Here is a 23,430-nt window from a genome sequence, read left to right on the forward strand (position 1 = left end):
AAAAATAAATAAATCTGTAGCCACTGCCAATCCACACTAGGAGAGAGGCTTCGACAAGTCACATTCAGGGAAATGAACCGTAATCTGTCGATGGTTGTTCACTGTTGATGATTCTGCTCAGACAGCTGATAATTTGAATGCACATTTTGCATCTACAATCAGGAGATTTTAAGGGAGGAAAATGCCAAAAATTTATCAAACTGTAACAGAGTGCTTAATGATTTTGTAATAACTGAGAGCAAAGTGGAGGCCAAATTTTTAAAGTTACACATAAGAAAGGCACCTGGAGTGGATGGGATCTATTCAATTATATTAAAGGAGGTGGCAAAGGAAGTAAACAAACCCTTAGCCATAATTATGAGAGCATCCTTGGACTCAGGGCAAGTACCCATGGACTGGAGATGTGCAAATTTATCCGCAATTCACAAAGGGGGATCAAAGGGCAAGACAAGTAATTATAGACCTGTTAGTTTAACTTCGATACCAGGGAATTTAATGTAGCCACTCGTTAAAAAGCACTGCAGGATCATCTAGACAAGACTTCAGTTATAGCTCGGACACAGCATGGTTTTGTTAAGGGGAAGGCTTGTCTGATCAATCTGATTGGATACTATGATGTGGTCACAAAGGAACTGGATGCTGGGAATAACTTTGATATCATATATTTGGATCTTAGCTACACAAACTGTAGCAGTGTGGCATTGGAAGCAAACTGCTGCTATGGATAAAGGGATGGTTGAGTGGGGGAAGACTGAGAGTGGTAATCAATGGACATTGCTCTTCGTGGACTAATGTTATTAGTGGAGTTCCTCAGGATTCGGTGTTCAGTCCATTGTTGTTTTCTGTATTTATAAATGATATTCATGGTATATCAGGCTTAATGTCCAAGTTTGCAGATAATATGAAGGTTCACAGGGTTGTTAAGGACACTAATGACAGTACGCTGCTGCAACAGGATCTAGAAAAGTTGGCACTAATGATATTAAGAGTAGGAGACCGGCAGAATTACTTAACAAGTACAGGTCACTGTTGAACAAAAGCCGAGAATTAGGGTTGAATTTGAAAGTGTCTGCAATTCTGCCCAGACACGATAGGAGGGAGTATATGATGAGAGCCTTGTCGATCAATTCGGCCCTGGAAAGATTGTGCAAGGCTCAAGGGGTAGAATTTTTTTCAGCCTGGACTGTACTTGTTAACAGGAGAGATTGCTTCTACAGGGATGGGATACACTTAAATACAAAGGGTGCAAGAATATTTGCTGATGCTATCGAGGCAGTGTTAGGTGGGTCGGAAAACTGCTAGCTTGGGGGGAGACAAAGACCAATAGATTGACAGTAACCACTGGCAGAGGTGAAAGAGATTCATGCACTGCTTCTATTAGAATGAGCAGAAGCCTGAAAAACAAGATGCATGATATTTCAGAGACTGCTGGGAGCCATTGCGATACAAGTAAACACATGGGTTGTGTTAGGGTAGCTAAGAATAGAAACAGGTGCAGGTATACTTGCTTGTACACCAATGCTAGGAGTTTAGTAAATAAATTTGATGAATTTGAGGTATTGCTCAAAACATCAAAGGCAGATATTGTTGGGATATCAGAGACGTGGTGTCACACAGATATAAGGGATGCAGAACTGGAATTTGGGGAGTACAACGTCTACAGAAAGGATAGATAGGATAGGAAGGGGGGAGGGGTTATGCTATTAGTTAAGAAACACATAAAAACCAAAGAAGTGAAGCCAGTCGACATCGCTGGACAGTGCAGTGTTGAGTCAGTTTGGTGTGACATAAGCATTGGGAGATCAGAATTGAGAGTAGGAGTGTGCTATAGGCCTAATGACTCTGATGAGTATAATAAGAAACTGTACAGGGAAATACAGTGGGCCAGTAAATCAGAGAGTCTTATAATGGGAGATTTTAATTTCCCAGATATTGATTGGAATTTGGGGGCTGGTCACTCACACACTAGCAGGGCTTTTGTGGATTTATTGGATGATTGTTTTCTACATCAGCATGTTCAGGAGGCAACTAGAGGGAGTAATACTCTTGATTTGATTATCAGCAGTGATTCTTCGTGCATTAAGAATCTGCAGATAAATGAACCACTAGGTGGCAGTGATCACAGTGTGCTGAAGTGGGATTTACTCAAAGAGGTAACTACCATTAGGGGTAAAGGGAAGGGTTATTGCTTCCGTAAAGGCGACTACGATGGACTGAGACAGTATTTAAATTCTATACAGTGGGACCAACTGATGATGTTACCAACGGCAAATTCAAAATGGGAAGCATTCAAAGAATTAATCTTGGAAGCTACTAAGCTTTACATACCAACTAAGAAATATTGTTCAAGGTTTAGGCCAAAATGGATGTCAGATGAACTAATGAGGCATATGGCAGAGAAGAAAAATGCATGGGATACTTACAAATTAACACATGACACAGAAGCCTATGATAGATACAAGTTGATATGCAACCAAGTTACAAAGGAGGTTAGGCAGGTGAAGGCAGATTACGAGAAATCCTTGGCAAGGGATGCAAAGAAAAACAGCAAAGAGTTCTTTACTTATGTAAACTCTAGAAGGAAGGGGAAGAATCAGATTGGTCCACTTGATATTGATGGGCCAACTGTTGATGACCCTGCTCAGGTAGCTAACAAACTAAACGAATATTTTGCATCGACATTCACACATGAGGAGTTATTCAGCAAGGGGAATGCCAGAGGTGTATTCAACTCTAGCAGTAAGCTACAGAATCTTGAAATAACTGGGAGTAAAGTGGAGGAGAAACTGTTGAAGCTAAACACAAGAAAGGCACCCGGGGTGGATGGGATCTATTCAGTTATATTAAAGGAGGCAGCAAAGGAAGTAAGCAAACCCTTAGCCATAATTATGAGAGCTTCCTTGGACTCAGGGGAGGTACCCATAGACTGGAAATGTGCAAATGTGACCCCAATTCACAAAGGAGGATCAAAGGCTGACACAAGTAATTATAGACCTGTGAGCTTAACTTCTGTTCCAGGAAAATTAATGGAGGCACTGGTTAAAGAAGCACTGCAGGATCATTTAGACAAGACTTCAGTTATAGCTCGGACACAGCATGGTTTTGTTAAGGGGAAGTCTTGCCTGACCAATTTGATTGGATATTATGATGCAGTCACAAAAGAACTGGATGCAGGGAATAGCTTTGATATTATATACTTGGATCTTAGAAAGGCTTTTGATACTGTTGCACATGGAAGACTGCTACACAAATTGGAGCAGTCTGACATTGGAGGCAAATTGCTGCTATGGATAAAGGGGTGGTTGAGGGGGAGAAGACAGAGAGTGGTAATCAATGGACACTGCTCATCGTGGACTAATGTTATTAGTGGAGTCCCTCAGGGCTCAGTGTTGGGTCCATTATTGTTTTCTGTATTTATAAATGATATTGATGATGGTATATCAAGCTTAATGTCCAAGTTTGCAGACGATACAAAGGTTGGCGGGGTTGTCAAGGACACTATGCTGCTGCAACAGGATCTGGTAAGGTTGAGCAGATGGGCTGAGAGGTGGCAAATGAAGTTTAACATTGACAAATGTAAAGTACTACACATGGGAAACAGCAACCCCAGAGCAACGTATCAACTCTGTGGTACTACACTGACAGTGGTAGAGAATGAAAGGGACTTGGGGGTGGTTGTGCAGGCAGATATGAAGTTCTCTGAGCAGTGCAGACGGGCTGCAAGAGTAGCTCATGGAGTATTGTCAATGATATACAGGAATGTTTCCAGCAGGGATAAGGAGGTGATTATTCTCTTGTATAAGGCAATGGTCAGGCCACACCTAGAGTACTGTATACAGGTCTGGAGGCCTTATTTCAAGTAGGATATAGAGCTGCTGGAACGAGTACAGAGAAGGGCAACAAGATTAGTGAATGGAACAAAGGGGTGCTCTTACGAAGAAAGGCTTAAGTTTTGCAAATTACAGTGTCTGGAGACTAGGCACCAGCGAGGTGATCTGATAGAGGTGTATAAAGCCTTGAATGTTTTGAGCATGCTCAATGCTGATGGGATTCTTCCTCTAGCTCAGAATAATCACCTGAGAGGACATAAATTCAAATTGAGGAAAGACAGATGTAGGATAGACATGCGGAAATTTGCCTTTAGCCAGCGGGTGGTTGGTTGGTGGAACAGACTTCCATCCCTTGTAGTGGAGGTTGATAGCCTAAATAAGTTTAAGGCTCAGCTGGACAGGTATTTTGAACGAACAGAGGGGTGAAGTGGAAGTGGGTTTTTTTTTTTTTTTTGGCTGATGCTGCATAAGCTTGCTTTCTTGCATCAAATGCCTCTACTAATGCTAATGCTAAAATGAAATTTAACATTGACAAATGTAAAGTACTACATATGGGAAACAGTAACCCCAAAGTAACGTATCAACTCTGTGGTACTACACTGACAGTGGTAGAGAATGAAAAGGACCTGGGGGTAATTGTGCAGGCAGATATGAAGTTTTCTGAGCGGTGCAGACGGTCTGCAATAGTAGTTCACGGTGTCTTTTCAATGATATACAGGAATTTTTCAAGCAGGGATAAGGAGGTGATTATCCCCTTGTATAAGGCAATGGTCAGGCCACACCTTGAGTACTATATACAGGTCTGGAGGCCTCATTTTAAGAAGGATGTAGCTGTTGGAACGAGTACAAAGGGCAACAAGATTAGTGAAAGAACAAAGGGTTGCTCTTACGAAGAAGGGCTTAAGTTTTGCAGATTAAAGTGTCTGGAGACTAGGCACCTGCAAGGTTGTTGTTGTTGTTGTTGTTTGGTTTTTAGGAGCATTAGCAACTAAGGCCATATTGCTCTGCGATATGCGGTGGTCATTCCCTGACTTTTCCGCATCCTCCGTATTTGGTGGTGACGGGCTCGAACCCCAGTCTAAGGAAAGACAATTGTAAGATAGATCTATGGAAGTTTGCCTTTAGCCAGCAGGTAGGTGATTGGTGGAACAGACTTCCATCTTTTGTTGTGGAAGTTGATAGCCTAAATAAATTTAAGGCTGAGCTGGACAGGTATTTGGAATGAACGGAGAGGTGAAATGGGAGAGAGGTTTTTTTTTTTTTTTGGCTGATGCTACATAAGCTTGCTTTCTTGCATCGTATGCCTCTACTAATGCTAATCTAAGTAAGTGGGAGAATCTCTACTATGCCTCTACTAATGCCTCTACTAATGCTAATCTAAGTAAGTGGAAGAATCCCATCAGAATTCAGCGTGCACATCCGATATACACCTAAATCAGATCACCTTGCAGGTGCCTAGTCTCTAGCCACTACAATTTGCAGAACTTTAGCCTCTCTTGGTAAGAGAATCCCTTCATTCCCCTCACCAATCTTGTTGCCCTTCTCTCTACATGCTCAAGCAAACCTACATCCTTCTTAAAATGAGGCCTCCAGACCTGTATGCAGTAATTAAGGTGTGGCCGACCATTGCCTTATACAAAGCGATAATCACCTCCTTTTCCCTGATAGCAAAATTCCTGTATATCATTGACAAAACCCCATGACCTGCTCTTGCAGCCCGTCTGCATTGCTCAGAAAACTTCATATCTGAGTGCACAATTACTCCCAGGTCTTTTTCAATTTATACCACCCTAAGTACAGTACCACACAGTTGGTACATTCCTCTGGGGTTACTTCTACCCATATGCAGTACTTTGCATTTGTCAATGTTAAACTTCAGTTGCCACTTCTCAGCCTATCTGCCAAAAATTTCTAGATCCCATTGCAGTAGCACACTGCCATTACTGTCATTAACACATTAACAACCCTGCCAAACTTTGTATCATCCGCAAACTTCGACAATAAGCCTGATATGCCTTCATTAATATCATTGATAAATATACAAGAGAACAGTGGGCCCAACATCAAACCCTGCGGCGGGGGGGGGGGGGCTCCAATAATAACATTAGTCCATGAAATCAGCATCCACTGATTACCACTAGCTGTCTTCTTCCACTCAACCACCCTTTTATGCACATTAGTCCATGAAATCAGCATCCACTAATTACCACTCGCTGTCTTTTTCCACTCAACTACCCTTTTATCCATTGTAGCAACTTACCCTTTATACCATTCTGCTCCAATCTGTACAGTAGTCTTCCATGCACAACAGTGTCAAAATCTTTCCTGAAATCCAAGTATATGATATCAAAATTATTTTTTGCATCCATTTCCTTTGTAACCACATCACATATCCAATCAAATTTGTCAGACAAGACTTTCCCTTAATAAACCCATGCTCTGTCTGAATTATTGCTGCAGTCTTGTCTATATGATCCTGCAATGCATCTTTAACCAGTGACTCCATTATTTTACCTGGAACAGAAGTTAAACTAACTGGTCTGTTATTACTCGTGTCACCTTTAGATCTCCCTTTGTGAATTGGGGATACATTTGCTCATCTGCAGTCCGTGGGGGGGGGTCTCCCCTGATTCTAAGGATATTCTGATACTACAGAAACAAAACTGTTTCTATGTTGTAAATTTTCTCAGCTTTTAAATTTTTATAAGAAATTTTGGACATTATTCACTTGCACACTTGAGAATATATACAATTTTGGACAAACAGTGTTTCCCAATGTTTTTTTCAGACGTGATCGATTTTATATTTAAGGTGGAAACCACAAACCCACAATATTAAACTATACATCCAAATATATTAATAAATACTTTTTTAAAAAATATGTTCTCATACTTAACATATGCAGTTTAACAAAACCTAAATCTCCCATCACCATTAACAGGGTTATTACCTATCATAAAAATGCTGTTTTATTGTCAAGTCCTGTGACTTTTATAAGTTACATGGATTGCAAGTGGTCTGCTGACTACAGGTTGGAAAATATTGCTCTATTGTACCTCTATGGACTCCCAGGGCACAGACCTTGAGAAGCACTAGTGTAAACAATTTACAGTATACATTAATAATATTTGAAATAGGAATAACAGTCAAAACTCATTAAAGTTTCATCAATTTAAAATCTTACCAGCCTGTCATCCTCAGACTTATTAACTGTCATTTCAGCTTGATCTAACCACTTTAAAAGAGGCTGAAGAATGGAGATGTATATTTCCCATTGAGTGAAAGCATTTTGCAAGGTGTTACCAGCTGCACGAAGAGTCACAACTATTTGTCTCCATCTGCCATCTATGTCAAGTAGGAACTTCCCCATGTTTTCAATTATCCTAAAATCTAAAGAATGCAAAGTTTGAGAAAGAATACTTCCTATTAATTATCTATTAATTTTTCCATATATAGCAGAGGTATCTAACCTTTGGACCATCATTATTTGCTATATTACTTTAATATGTATATTAAATATATACACATATTTTTAACAGCATAATTTAATAACATATTTTCTATATTATTAATAATTATTATTAGTCAAACAAACAATTACTAATAATTATTACAAATCAAACAATTAGTAATAATTATTACAAATCAAACAAGATGGTCTACTGCAATGGCCTATGAAACAAATTAATAAGTTGATACCTTGTCATTCTATGTATTTTGTGGGCAGCTAGATTTCAAATGTTATTATTAAATGCTATGGTCTTGATACTCAAGATGAGCAAACTTCTTAAGCCACAAGTCACTTCAAACAGTACTACTTTATTTGTTTTTTGTTTAACATTTGTTAAACACTATTTGTTTTAATATGAAATGCCACTACGGCAGATTGAAGATCTACTGATCCTTCATCAGAAAATATTAAGACCATGGCATTTATGCTATTTACTCAGGGCATTTGAAATCCCACTTGCCCCAAAATACTGTATTTTCTACATGATAAGACATGCTAGATCATAAGACATATCTAAGTTTTAGAAGGTAAATTTTGTGAAAAAATATTTTATTGCACATATTTGAAACACATATGCAAGAGTGATTACTACACAAAACATCAGTATAGAATGAACCTTTTAATAAAACACCAAAAACTTGTCAATATTATTCTAATCTGAACTTTCTTCAAAATAGTGCATCACTTTCAGTACCAGCAAGAGCATCAGAATCATACATCTGTGAAATTGTTAGTCTCTTCATTTGTCCTGTTAGTGTTAAAATCACGATTTGTTAAATCGCTGTCCTCATACACAAATGCTTTAAAGGGTTTGTTAATTGGGATTTCCAATGGCTACAATGGAATAGGGTCTCCTGGAATTACAACCAAACTGAGTGTTTAATTCAGAAACTGTCCTTTTGCTGCCTCCATTGTATGTGATCTGAACTGGTCACACACTAAAAGAGCCAGCTTTTTCAGAAGCTACCTAAGCCTTCACTACATGCACTTAGTATGCCTTCACACCACAAGATGCAGAGGAATATTAAACATTTTCCAGTGGGAAAAAATGCATCTTACAGTCTGGAAAGTACAGTACAAAGAAGGACAAGATGGTCTACTAATATACTTTAAAATTTCCAAAATAAGGAGTCCAACTATTCACGTCACATAACCTGGATCACTCCATCTAGAGCTTTAGTACCAAACTGTATCACACTGAGGAAGCAGTGTGATACAACCTGGTCTCTCGTGGTACAGTCTGGTTTCCCATGGTCAAGTTTTAGAACTCCTGCCAGTAAGTACATGCATTTATTTCACTTATTCCTAACTTCATGGTTTTAAACTCCTTATTAGAAGTATTAATCATTTATTTCCATAAAATCCTTTAAACAAGTTTCACATCTTAAATGCCAGTTTTGTATAAAACCTCATGTTGTTATATATTGTGTTTTAAAGCCTAGTCAGGGTGTTTCCCCCAACTAGCACAAAATATTATATTGCATAAACCTCTGTACAACCAATCTAGGATAGCAGATGTTTAATGATTAAGGATAATTCAGAATTTAATTTTAAACTTATTTTCAAATTCTAATAATTACAGAATTGGATTCATGTAATGAGTGTCAATCTTTGTTAACTTTTCTTTGTACATAATTTTATAGAACCAAAAAATCCAGGTGTGAAGATGGATTTTGATATTAAAATCCAAAATGTTGTTAATTTTATTTGGTTATTAGTATAGGTTTGGAGTCTAATTTACCAGCTGCTCTTTTCATGCCAATAATAATTAAAATATATTACATATAAAAGTATCTTTATTAAATTGTTCTTACTCAACTAGTACCCTTCTTGAATTTAATTATGGATAGAATCCACTAATCGAACAAGTTAGTTGCATTGCATCATGCTAGTTCGTAGTAAATCACCAAAGTAGGTGAAATGGCACAGTTTTTGTTATTAGCATTAGTAGAGGCATACGATGCAAGAAAGCAAGCTTATGCAGCATCAGCAAAAAAAAAAAAAAAAAAAAAAATGTTATATCTCATATTGTGAAAGAACAATATCAAGGCAATCTGTGGTTGAAGGCATTCACAATACGAAATATACCAAAAATGATGCCATTTCACCTGCTTTGGCGATTTACTATGAACTAACATTATACAATGGACTAACTTGTTCAATTAGTGAATTTTCCATAGTCTGAGGCTTTTAGCCCTAAAACCTTTTTAGGATAGAATCCATTTACTAAATAACAAATAATGGGCTTGATTGTGTCAAAAATCTGTATTTAGCAAGAAGGTTAAATTTGTAAAAAATTTAATCTGCTTACTAATAAATGTAATTTCAAACTTATCATATGGAAAAGTATATTTTTTTAAAATTAACTTATTTTTATGTTTTGCTAACAGCTGAAATTATAGTAGAGGATGTTTGGCCCAACTCTATAACTGCTAACTCACACAGCTTTTCATTTAGTCCTAGAGATTTGGAAATATCTTTTAACATTCTCAAAAATAAAATTAAAGATCATTTTAAACAAAATAGACATTAATACTCACCTTGCGTACTTCCTCGTTGATATGTTTCTACTGCCTTTTTTGTCTCAGAATAAAGTTTATCAAATTCTTGAAAAATATTTCTTTTTTCTGTAAATTCCTGGAAATATTTCAGTATGCGATGTTCAAAATTGAAATATGTTCTTAGACATAAAAATATCATAACAACATTTTCTTTTCATATATACAATCCAAATTTTACAAAACATTATAAAACACAATATCTGAAATTAATGCAAACAAAAAAATTATAAGTTAATGGTTAAAAACATCATACATAGGATATTCAAATAAAACAGAAAAAGTGCAATGAAAAAGTTTACCTTGCATAGTAAAACATCATTATGCTCATATAAAATGACTGTAGGAATCTAGACATTTATCTTGATGTTGCACAAGCAAATTATTCTCCTTGCATAGGATTCAGAAAACTGCTTTTTATAAAGCAGGGTACTAAGCAGTATTGGGTTATTTATTTATATTTTCCCAATCTTATTATTTTTAGGAGTGTTTTGGCATACTGACTACTTTGGTCATAATGCACTAGTTTTCATATAGTTTATTTGCTGTGTTTTATGTTTCTATAAGCATGTATTTATTGGCCAATCTGCATAATTTGTGGACTAACAAAACTAGAATAACTTGCAAGAAAAAACCATTACCCGAGATCAACTAATTACAACCCAAATGAAGGAAATATCTTGTCTTTTTTTTAATATCATTTGTACGAAAACAGTTTTGCTTTCTGGGCTCAAGTAACCGAAGATATGGCTATCACAAGGAAAAATATTTGGTCTGTCTGAGTACCTCCTAAAACTGGGAAATTTCCCATTGAAATCCATCCAGTGTAGTCCTTGTAATTCTCATAAAAAAAAAAAAAAAGCATGGCCACTTAGCCTTTCTTGTGTCTTTTTACCACACTTAGAATGATACAATAAGAACAGAGGAGTTCCACTATTCTACATGACTTAATATCTAGTATTTGTTTTCTGAATAACTAGCTGCATGCTATCTACTCCTCTAAATGTTCTTTCTTCCATCAGACAAATAAAGCAGTTAAACAGAACTCCCAATTTCTATTAAAAATAAAACCTAATCCTCTTCAGCATTCAGATTTACAGTATCTAAATGATCAGCATGCTCATTAAATTTTACAATGTGAGTGGGCAAACAGTAATAGCTGCTATCTCCAAAATTTAAATGCATATAACCATTTATGAACAATTTTCTTTGGTTCACAATACTATGAAAAAACTTCAACAATAACCATCATAATGCTTATAATCTAGTTGCATATAAATATTTCTCATTAATATTTTCTTCACTGAGTCAAACTATCATGGACATTGTAAAAATAAAAAAACACATCACCTTTTTAGAAATATCTCATTACTACCTGGCAAGATTTCAATAAAATTTTTGAATAAATAAAAATTAGAATAAAGCAATTTTAAATTTAAAAAAATTAGACATGCATAAATGGAAATCTCAGTAATATCCACCAAAATCACAATGAAATGCATATTGTGAAGGAATCAACTCATCATCAACTGTTACCAACAAGGTTATTCGAGAGGTCAGTAGACAATAAATCCTACTCTTCTCTGATAGCAGATTTTAGCTCAAATAAAGTTCTTGGGGGAGAATATTGACTTGTCTTCCCAAAGCATCCCTCTAGAATTGTTTGGGATGCTTTGGGAAGACAAGTCAATATTCTCCCCCAAGAACTTTATTTGAGCTAAAATCTGCCATCAGAGAAGAGTAGGATTTATTGTCTACTGACCTCTCGAATAACCTTGTCTGGGAATCTGGCAGGCTACTCCAATCTCTAGATATCTTCACTTTACAGAAATTCATCAGTCAATTGAGCCCTAAGGAGGAAATGCATTATTGTCTATAAGGACAATAATCACCTGCATCAAAAAACTACATATGGCTCTAAGACTTCTCATCAGAGAACAGAATCTTGACTCCGTTTTCCACTGTCCCAGTTACAGTGCTCTGTAGGGGGTCTCTATATGGGTATTTTTTCTAGGAACTACAAGTTTATAAATGTATCCCTGGCTACTTACTACCCAGTGAACACATTAACAGAATATAAAATTTCTATAAAAATTTAATGTTTTTTCATTCTCTCTAAAAATATAAATAAATGAGAAAATTGTTTTTAAAACAACCATTATACTGTCAAATATAAATGAAGTACCCTCTCTCCACATTACAAAATAAAATCCAAAGTGATGTTCGTGTTTCTTTAAAAATTTCTTATTTTTTCAATCCATAAAAGTATAATTTTAAATCCTATAATTTTAATGATGTACCTCTTACCTTATATTCTTTCAGCAGCTTCCCTACTTCAGGTTGCTTTCCATATTTGATATCGTATTTCTTCAGCTGCCTTTCTACAGTAGCTAAAAGTTGCAACAGTTTATATTTATAGTTTTCATATTGCAGTTGTAAGTAGCGTTGATGAGCAGCAACAGCTATCCTGTCCAAATGATTACTTATATCCTCCATGTGTTCTGGTGATATGGAAGCAGATTCAGGTGAAATTCTAATCTTTTTAAATAGCTGCTGAATGTTTTGCAGTTCACTCATGAATTTCTGAAAAATGTCAATATTAAAATTAGAAAATTTAATTGTACTTTTGCATCTGTAATTTATATTACAGATGCAAAAAGAATTAGAAGTCAGCATTACTATAACTAGTTCTGTAATACTTAGTTCATAATCATGACTCTCTGTTCAACTTAGATTAACTTCATAAATTAAAGATCCTTAAAATTTCTAAACTTTAACAGTGAAATTTAAATCAGAATAATAATTATAGCATCAATTTAGTTGAAACCAATTAAATTCAGTTGCTGATATAAGAAATTACATATTCAATGCCTCCGTTCACATTGTATCACAAAATAAAATATCTTAAAGTAAAAATAAGCTATGCTTCCTTCGCTACTGGAATTTCTTTTCTTCTAAACACCTGCAAAGCCTGTACACATTGCCCCAGTATGGAAACACATTCTCACATATCAGGTGGTGACCCCAAATTCCTCTCTTAAACTGCTATACTTCATTCAAAATAGAACAGTTATGTTATTTAATAATCTCTCTCTCTCTCTCTCTCTCTCTCTCTCTCTCTCTCTCTCTCTCTCTCTCTCTCTCGTTTTCTTTTACAAGCTCAAGCTCACTACACTCCCTATGAGATCTGCAGACTGACTTAACAAGTATAGGGTGAAAGTTTAAAAAAAAAAGTCATGAGTTAGAATTAAATTTGAAAGTGTCTGCAATTCTGCCAAGAAACGATAGGAGGGAGTATATGATGAGAGCTCCGTCAATCAATTCAGGGTAGAATGTAGAACATGAGGGAGGGATTTTTCTCAGCATGATCTGTGCTTATTAACAGGAGAGACTGCTTCTACAGGGATAGAATACAATTAAACAGAAAGGGTACAAGAATATTTGTTGATGCTTTACGCATCAACAAATATTACAAGAAATATTACATCAACAAATATTGTTGATGCTTTACGCATCAACAATAATACTCAAGAAGTATTACGCTCTCAGTTAAGAAACACATAAAATCTAAGTTTGGTGTTACATAAGCACTGGGAAAGCAAAAATATGAGAGTTATCATCATCAGCCATTTTCAATCCACTGCAGGATGGACTCTCCAGCAACTTTACATTTCCTTCTATTTTGTGCAATGGTCATCCATTTACTACCCACAAACTTGTGAATTTCATCTGTCCATCTCTGTCACTATCTTCCAGGTTTTCTTCTAGCTCCTCTTGGGTATCATTCCATTATTTTCTTAATCCATCTCTCATCATGCCTTCGAGCTACGTGTCCTGCCAAAGTCCATTTCAGTTCTTTAGTATTCTTAAGTATGTCCTTCATTTGAGTTTGCTGCCTAATCCATGTGTTTCTCTTCTTATTCAACAGTCTGATTCCTAATATAATTTGATCCATTCTTTGCTGTGCAGTTTTCAGCTTCTCTTCCATTCTTTTGGTGAGTGCCCAAGTTTCACTTCCATTAGTCATGGTAGTGAGTATACATTGGTTACACTGAAACATTATTTTATGTTTCAAACAAATTGGGATATTGCTCCTCAGCATGTGACTATATTTCCCGAATGCTATCCATCCAAAATTTATTCTTCTCTTGACTTCCAACCATTTACCATTATTACAGGTAAAGAATTGTCCAAGATAGTATATGAATCCACCTTTCAAATTTCTGCTTATTCAGTGCTTATATCCCTTTCCTGTGGCATACTTGTTCATCATTACTTTTGTTTTAACCATATTCATCTTTAGTCCGAAATCCTTACTAACTCTGTAAAACTGATTAGATTTTCCTCTAATTCTTTGGGATCGTGGCTTATGATCACATCAACTGCAAATCATGAATAGTTTAGGTACTCTCCATTCACATTGACTCCTTTCTGCGACCAGTCCAATCTTCTGACAGCTTCTTCAAGGGTAACAGTAAACAACTTTGGAGATATTGTGTCTCCTTGCTGAACTCCCTTCTCAATTTTAAATTTGTTACTGTCTTTGTCAAGTCTAATAAAAGAGGTAGCATTCTCATATATTTTCTTCAAAATCATAATTTATGGGATATCTATGCCTTGTCTTTCCATTGCCTGAAACATTGCCTTATGCTGTATGGAGTCAAATACCTTTTCATAATCCACAAATGCTAGGCATAATGGTGACCTATATTTATTTTCTTTCTCCATTAGATATTATGTGAAGGTGATCCATAGTTGAGAATCCTGTCCTAAAGCCAGCTTGCTCTTTTGGTTGATTCTTATCAAGTATTCTTTCTAATCTGTGAGTAATGACCCTTGTGAACAACTTGTAGAGGTGGGACAAAAAGCTAACTGGTCTATATTTTCCAATTTATGATATCTCCTTTCTTATGCAGCAAAATTATGATTGCATTATTCCACTCCTTAGGCATCATGCCTTTCCTAATGTATAATGTATTTTATGAAGAGTCTTGTCAGTTTCTGTGTCTTGTCTCTTCCTCCTAATTTTAACAACTCTATAGTAATTTCATCTTCACCTAGAACTTTTTCATTCTTCATTTTCTTCAATGCATGTTCTACCTCATGGAAGGATACTGGGTATGTCATATGTGTTGCTAATTTGTGATCCATCTTCCCCACTACTGGCATCATTGCCTTACTTCTTATATGTTACTTTATAATAGTCTTCTGCTGAGAGTAGGAGTGTGTTATAGCCCTAATGACTCTGATGAATATGATGAACAGCTGTGCAGAGAAACAGAGGGGGGGATTTTAACTTTACAGATATTGATTGGGACTTGTGGGTTGGTCACTCACAGATTAGCAAGACTTTTGTGGATTTATCGAATGACTGTGTTCTACAGCAGTATGTTAGATAGGCAACAAGAGTGAGTAATACTCTGACCTGATTATCAGAAGTGATTATCCATGCATTAAGAATCTGCAAATAAAGGAACCACTAGGAGGTGACAGTGATCACAGTGTATTCATTTGGGATTTAGCTTCTTTTTTTTTTATGAAAACCCTGAACACGAGAGGTATTACAACCTATAGTACTTAGTACTGTGCATGTGTTGAAGGTTGAGAAGATGAAAAAAGATATTTTTTGACATTAGACTTGAACTTCTGTAAACTGTAATTTGCAGAAAATGCATATGAAGGAAGGTTGTTCCAGAAAATGGCAGTTGAATTAAAAAATGCCAAGAGAGAACAGCTCCATGGGAAAAGAGAGACTACCACCAAGTTGTGATCTGAGGTGCCTAGAGGACCACTCAACTTAACATATAAGGAGTCAACACTTAGAAGGGTTGTTTGTGAGATAAAGATAAAGCGTGTTGGCTGGATGGTTAGGAATGTCTGGCATTCTGGTAGGTTAATGAACAATCTGTGCAAGGTCATTAGTAATTGCAAAAGCCTCAGAATCTCAACTAGCTGGGTCAGTGTGACTAGAAAATGGAAGTCAGCTCGAGTTGTGAACATTAAAATCATCAAGTAAAATTACCTCACTGTTAGGAAAGTTGGACTGGAGAAAGTAAAGTTGCAAAGAGAAGACGTCAAAGATTTCCAAGTGATTAGTGGAGTTGGGAGAATGGTAGAGACAACAGATGAATTGGACAGAATGAGGCAGAGAGATTTTAAGCCAGAGAAGATCGAAAAGAGGAGATTCCAAATTACTAAGTCTCTGACAGGGAATATCACAACGGACATATGCACAGCTACCACCCTTGAGGTGAAAAGAATCATACAGTGAATAATTTAGGCAACTGAGATGAGCAGTGGTTGAATCAACTGATAATTGAGATTCTGTCAGAAAAAGTACATGGGTGTTGGAAGACAGTAAGTGGAAATGGACATCACTGAGATTAGAACTGAGACCACATATATTTGTGAAATGAACTAGGAAGTGTTTAAAGATGTAACTACTATCAAGGATAAAGGGAGGAGTTTTTGCTTTCATAAAGGTGACTACAGTGTCTCAAACAGTTTTTAAATTCTATACAGTGGGACCAACTGATGCTTTTAGCATCAATAATTCTAATGGGAAGCATTTAAGGAAATAATCATAGAAGCTACTAGGGCTTTTCATACCAACTAAGAAATACTCTTCAAGATAGAGGCGTAAATGGATGTCAGATGAACTAATGAGACTCGTAGCAGAGAAGAAAAATGCATAGGATATATATAAATTATCAGGCAATGCAGAAGCCTATGGTAGACATAAACTAGTCTGTAAACAAGTCAAAAACGAGGGCAGGCAAGCTAAGGCAGATTACGCAAAATCTTTGGCAAAGGTTGCACACAAAAACAGAAAAGACTTCTTTACTTATGCAAACACTAGAAGGAAAAGGATGAATCAAATTGGTCCACTCAGTATTAATGGTTTGAGTTTTGATAATCCTGCTTAGGTTGCTGACAAACTGAATGAGTATTTTGCATCTACATCCACATGTGAGGAATTCTTTAGGGAAGAAGATGCTGGACATTTATCAAATTCTAACAGAGATCTAATTGATTTTGTAATAACTGAGAGGAAAGTGGAAGAGAAATTGTTCAAGTTAAACATAAGAAAGGCACCTGGAGTGGATGGGATCTATCCAATTATATTAACACATTGACTGCCAAGCTAGTTTAAGAAAAAAAATTCCCCGGGGTCAAAAAATATTTAGTAAATAATTTGATTAGTAATTCTAAAATAAATATTGTCAGTGTTATGTAGTTTTTTTGCTTAAAATATCAAAAGAGAATCTTTTTGTGTGTCGCATATATGTTTCCGATGTGGCCAGGTAGGCTACTTTATTTCTTGAGATGCTGTGTCGGCCACATACGTATGACGCTATTACAGCATACATATGAAGGTCGTTTGTGATTAGTTTATTGCACGCGCAGTGCACACTGCAATAAAACTAATCACAATAAAATAAATTCTCAAATGTCACAATAAGTTTGTCAGTATTGTTAGAAATTTTGTGGAAACAAGTTCATTAGCACACTGTGTTATCCCCATTATTATTGTGTTGTGTTTTTCCGCAAATTTATACAAGTGTGTTTTTAAAAAAAAAAAAAATCTAAACAGCAATGGCTAAAAGAAAATTACTAAAAGAAGAGGAACTAAGAGAAATTGCTGAAAATCTTAGTAGTAGTTCTGAAGATGAAAAAGATTTTGACTCTGGTGAATAGGTAAAAGATCCTGACTGGGATATTTCTTCAAATGAAGGAGATACTGAAATACCAGAAAATATTGAAGATGTGCTTCAAGACTGGATGGAAGAAGAAAACACTGATAAGCAATTTGAAAATAACGAAGAACCCAAGATTGAAGTGACTGAAACAAATGACGCTATTGAATGGACGGCAAAAAAGATTTGATTTTACAGGCAAATCAGGACTGCAAATAGACATATCAAGAAACATTACTCATCCTGAGGCGTTTTCATTATTTTTTGATGAAGAAGTAATAATTCTTATTGTAACAGAAGCAAATAGATATGCTGAACAGAAAATTCAGAGTACCCGAGCTTCGCAGCAGAGTTGTCTAAAAAAGTGGGTTTCAACAACTGCTGATGAGATGAGAAAGTTTTTCGGGCTTCTTATGTGGATGGGACTAATAAGATTGGGCAATATTGCATCTTACTGGTTAACCAAACCTACCTATAAAAATAATTTAGTAACAAAAATTGTCTCACAAAACAGATTTGAATTGTTGTTGCGCCTCATCCACTTTTCAGACAATGAAACCGCTATTCCAGGGGACAGGCTCAGTAAGATACAACACCTGATAGATATTTTGCAGCGGAAATATCAGAAAATATTTTTCCCCAGCGAAGGTTTTGTCATTGACGAAACTCTTATTCCTTGGAGGGGCAGGCTGATATTCCGACAGTATATTCCAAATAAAGCGCACAGGTATGGAATCAAGCTGTGCAAGTTATGTTCCATTGAAGGATATACCTGGTCGAGCAAGATCTATTCAAGTAAATCTGAAAATTATACAAAATCCGTAGGTTTAGCTGCAAAAAAGTCTGCGAAGAGTTATCGCAAGGACTTCTAAATGAAGGTCGCACCTTGTATGTAGACAAATTTTATACCAGCTACCATCTGGTATTATCGTTTCTTCATTAAAAAAACTCACATTGTTGGTACATTACAAGCGAATAAAAAATTTATGCCCAAAGAAGTCATGTACTCAAAGAAAAATAAAGGGGAGATGTCGCCAAGGAAGAAAAAAATGGAATTATCGTTCTAAAGTGGTGAGATGCTCGAGATGAGAGACTACTAACAACAAAGCATGCCCCAGAAATGGTTGATGGACTCTCCACCAGTAAAGGAAGATGGAAAGAAGCAAAAAAAAAAAAAACCACTATCTATTCTAGCTTATAATAAGGGAAAGGAAGGCTTTAATCTGTCGGATCAAATGGATTCGTATTCCACAACGCTAAGAAAGGGGGTAAAGTGGTACCAGAAATTAGGGACAGAATATATACTCAGAATATCAGTTGTCAACGCATATGGGGGTATACAAGAGTACGCAAAAACAAATAAAAATAAGAAGCTTTCAGGAAGAGGTAGTTACGGATTTGCTAAATATAGAACGGAAAGAGAAACGTGAAAAGCCAAAATGTGGTAACATTCATATATTAACGACAAAAATCGACGCAAATAACAAGAAAGTTAGAAGGATTCGTTTTTTGTTACGCAAAATTGAAAGAGTCAGAAGGAAGGTCAGTTGTCAGCAGAAAGGGGAAAAGAGTTTCGATGTATTGCCCAGACTGTATTCATCAGCCTTTCGTGTGTTTGGAGTGTTTTGGACAACACCATAAATCTTCATAATTTTGTAATTATAAAATTTGTAATAATAAAGAATTTTTAAATAATGACCAGTTACTTGCTTATTTTTTCTCATAGGGCCATGCAAATTTCATCACATGTAACACCGGAGGCCACACTTTTCAAAAATAACGTAAATTTCCAACAATCATCAGCGCTATACAGCCAACGCAGTACCCACTGAAACAGTGGGTGTCAGAAAAATATGTCCGATGTGGCACCTGAAAAAAGGAATGGTGTCGCACATGTACAGCCGATGCAGCAGTCAACGTGTTAAGAGAGGCAGTAAAAGAAGTAAAAAAAAACCCTTAGCCAAAATTATGAGGGTATCCTTGGATTCAGGGGAGGTTCCTGCAGACTAAAGATGTGAAAATGTATCCTCAATTCATAAACATGACTCTGTCAATTCATAACGTCAATTACTTCTTTTACTTACTTCTTTTGCTGGTGACTCCATCAATTCATAACGGAGTCACCAGCAAAAGAAGTAATGTTTGTTTGTTATTTGGTTTTTAGGAGCATTAGCATCTAAGGCCATATTGCACCGGGAAAATGTGGTGGTCATTCCCTGGCCTTTCCGCATTCTCCATATTTGGTGGTCACGGGCTCGAACCCCAGTCTGATCAAGAAGCATGTGCTACGCACTGCTGCTCCTGCCCTCCTGGCTAAGGAGGCGCCAAAAGAAATAATGCAGGATCTTATAGATAATGCCACAATTATACTTCAGACACAGCATGGGTTTGTTAAGGGGAGATCTTGTTTGATTAATTTGATTAGATACTACCATGTGATCACAAAGGAACTGGATGCAAAAAATAATAATTCTGATAGCATATACTTGAATTTCGGGAAAGCTTTTGATGCTGTATTGATATTTGCACAGCAGTATATGTTGCACCTAAAAGATTGCTGTACAAATTGGAGCAGTGTGGTATTAAGGACAAGTTCTGCTGTAGATAGAAGGATGGTTGAGTACTAGAAGACAGAGTGGTAAACAGTGCCAATTGCTTTTCATGGACTAATGTTAGTGAAGTCCCGCAGAGTTCAGTGTTGAGCCCATTTTTGATCTCTATACTTATCAATGATATTGATGATGGTATATCAGGTTTAGTTTCCAAGTTTGTAGATGATACAAAGGATAGCAGGGTAGTTAATGATAATAATAATAGTATTCTATTGCAACAGGATCTATAAAAGTTGTGCAGATGGGCTCGGAAGTAGCAACTGAAGTTTAACATTGACAAATGCAAAGTACTTCATATGGGTAGCAGTACACCCAGAGTAATGTACAAACTGTGTGGTACTACACTCAGGGTAGTGGAGAATGAAAAAGAAGTGGAGTAATTGTGCAGCCAGATATGAAGTTTTCTGAGCAGAGCAGACAGGCTGTCAGAGTAGATCATCTGGTCTTGTCAATGATATACAGGAATTTTGCTAGCAGAGATAAGGAGGTGATCATACCACTGTATAAGGCAATGGTCAGGCCACATTTTGAGTACTGCATACAGGTCTGGAGGCCTTATTTTAGGAAGGACGTAGAGCTGCTGCTGAAATGAAGAAGGGCAATGAGATTGGTGAGGGGAACAAAAGGTTGCTCTTACCAAGAAAGGCTTCAGTTCTGCAAATCACAGCATCTGGAGACTAGTCAACTAAAAGATTATCTGATTGAGGCATTTAAGGCTTTGAATAGATTGAGTAACCCAATGGGATTCTTCCTCTTGCTCAGACCACACACACACACATGATGATGCACAATTTCAAATTGAGGAAGGACAGTTGCAGAATAGATGTGCAGAAATTTGCCTTTAGCCAGCAGGTGGTTGATTGCTGGAACAAACTTCCATCTGCTGTTGTGGAAGTTGATAGTTTAAATAAATTCAAGGAAGAACCAGATAAACTAGTGGAAGGAATGAATTGGTGAAATGGGAGGGTGTGTGTGTGTGTGTGTGTGTGTGTGTGTGTGTGTGTGTGTGTGTGTGTGTGTGTGTGTGTGTGTGTGTGTGTGTGTGTGTGTGTGTGTGTGCACGCACGTTTTTTTTTTTTTTTTTTTGCTGATGCTGTATAAGCTTGCTTTCTTTCATCATTTTCCACTGCCAATGCTAATACTATTACACACATATTTCTGTTGCATGCCTACAGATACAGCACGTCCATAGCCAGTTGGGAAGGAGCAGCAGTGCGTTGCACATGCTTCTTGATTAGACCGGGATTCGAGCCCATCACCAACAAATACAGAGGATGCAGAAAGGTCAGGGAATGACCACCGCATATCCCGGAGCAATATGGCCTTAGTTGCTAATGTTCCTTAAAATCAAAACAACAACAACAACAACAACAGCCTACAGATACAGATATTTCATTTTGAACTTTCTAAAAACAGTTGACTTCACTTCACTTCACTGTTTGCAAATGGAAAGAAGAAATAATGCACACATTTTCGCTGTTTCATATTTACTTATTTCTTTCTCTTTTAATGTTAATTAGTAAATTTTATTCACTGAATTAACATTAAGGGAAGATTGGAGAAATAATACAGATTTCTTTAAACAATTCGTTACTTTAAACAATTACTTTAAACATTTCTTTAAACAATTACATTACAGTTGAATGGAGTTGCACATATTTAAATACAACTTTAGATTAAAGCAACATGCTATAAATTTTGCTTTGCTAAATAAAATTAAACATATATATCATACATTCAAATTTACAAGATGCATAAAATGTATATTTTTCCAAAACAGATAAATACTATTTACCTTATGATATTCCAGTTTTTCGTTTACTATTGAAACCATTTCTTCGTCAGTTCCAAATGGAAGTAGGTCACTAGCCAAATACTGATCTGCCCTGTTCAAAAATTCGCCAACTTGACCCAGTTGACCAGGTAAGGCACTGTTCAGTTTAAACTGCCACTTTGAAAGCTCATTTTCTATTTTAACCCATCGATGTTGTACAGATGGCCACATTTTCGTAAGGGCTGGGTCAATGATATGCACAGATGTAGCTTTTTGATTAAGTTTATTATATAATGGCCTGTGATCTTCCATTTCTTTCTGAAGAGACTTGAATTGCTATAAAAAGCAAACATAAACAATAACATAAAGTAAATACAATGATTGTAATAAAAGCTTTCTTATCTAAACTTTCTTCTTAAAAATGTAGCATTTTTTAAAAAAACATTTTATGTTAATTAAAATTAATCAATTAAAAATCTATGCACTCAGAATATATTAATCATAATCAACATGTTGAGAAGAGCCAAAATTGTTTTTCTTCATTTATTTATGAACCAAAATAATAAAATAATAAAAAATAATACAAATGCAAAATAATAAAAAATAATACAAATGCAAAATAATAAAAAATAATACAAATGCAAAATAATAAAAAATAATACAAATGCAAAATAATACAAAGGCAAAAAATAATAATAAAAAATACTTGAATTTCAGAAAGACTTTTGATACTGTTTCACATAAAAGACTGCTGTACAAACTGGAGCAATGTGGTATTAAAGACAAGTTACTGCTATGGATAAAGGAGGAATCACCAAGAAAGAGAAGAATGATGGCCTCTTCATGGACTAATGTTCTTAGTGGTGTTCCCCACTGTTGTTTTCAATATTTATTAATGATATCAATGAAGGTATATCAGGCTTAATGAATACGTTTGCAGATGGTACAAAGGTTGACAGGGTGGTAAATGACAGTAATCAAGGTAAGCTACTGCAACAAGATCTAGAAAAATTAGGCCAATGAGTTGAGAATTGGCAGCTGAAGTTTAACATGACAAATGCAAGGTCCTGCAAATGGGTAACAGTAATCCCAGATTGACACACCAACTGTGTATTACTACACTCAACATAGTGGAAAATGAAAAAGACCTGGGGATATCTGTGCAGTTCTCTGAACAGTGCAGAGAGGCTGCCAGGACAGCTCATGGGATTTTGTCTCTGATATACATGAATGTTTCTAGCGGAGATAAGGAAGTGATTATCCCTTTGTACAAGGTCATGGTTAGGACACATCTTCAGAACTATATACGATTTTGGAGGCCTCATTTTAGGAAGGATGCAGATCTTCTAGAACAAGTGCAGAAAAGGGCAATGAGATTGTTAAAGAGAACAAAATGGTGCTCTTACAAAGAAAGGCTTCAGTTCTGCAAACTGCAGCATCCACAAACT

At 36.2% G+C, this 23,430-nt stretch overlaps 1 protein-coding gene across 1 annotated transcript in view; it reads right to left on the minus strand.

Annotated features, from left to right (window-relative positions):
- Positions 1 to 23,430, minus strand: part of LOC150084857 (muscle-specific protein 300 kDa-like) — a 437,962-nt gene that overhangs the window by 170,246 nt on the left and 244,286 nt on the right. The window contains exons 10-13 of the mRNA XM_090376370.1: positions 22,004 to 22,318; positions 12,207 to 12,482; positions 9,882 to 9,978; positions 7,015 to 7,220 (exon numbers count right to left, since the gene is read on the minus strand). Of these exons, the coding sequence (XP_090232496.1) occupies positions 7,015 to 7,220; positions 9,882 to 9,978; positions 12,207 to 12,482; positions 22,004 to 22,318 (894 nt within the window). The remainder of the gene's footprint in view (positions 1 to 7,014; positions 7,221 to 9,881; positions 9,979 to 12,206; positions 12,483 to 22,003; positions 22,319 to 23,430) is intronic.

This window comes from Mastigoproctus giganteus, chromosome 6 (assembly GCF_048544385.1).
Source record: "Mastigoproctus giganteus isolate SK-2022 chromosome 6, ASM4854438v1, whole genome shotgun sequence".
NCBI classification, from domain to species: Eukaryota; Metazoa; Arthropoda; class Arachnida; order Uropygi; family Thelyphonidae; genus Mastigoproctus; species Mastigoproctus giganteus.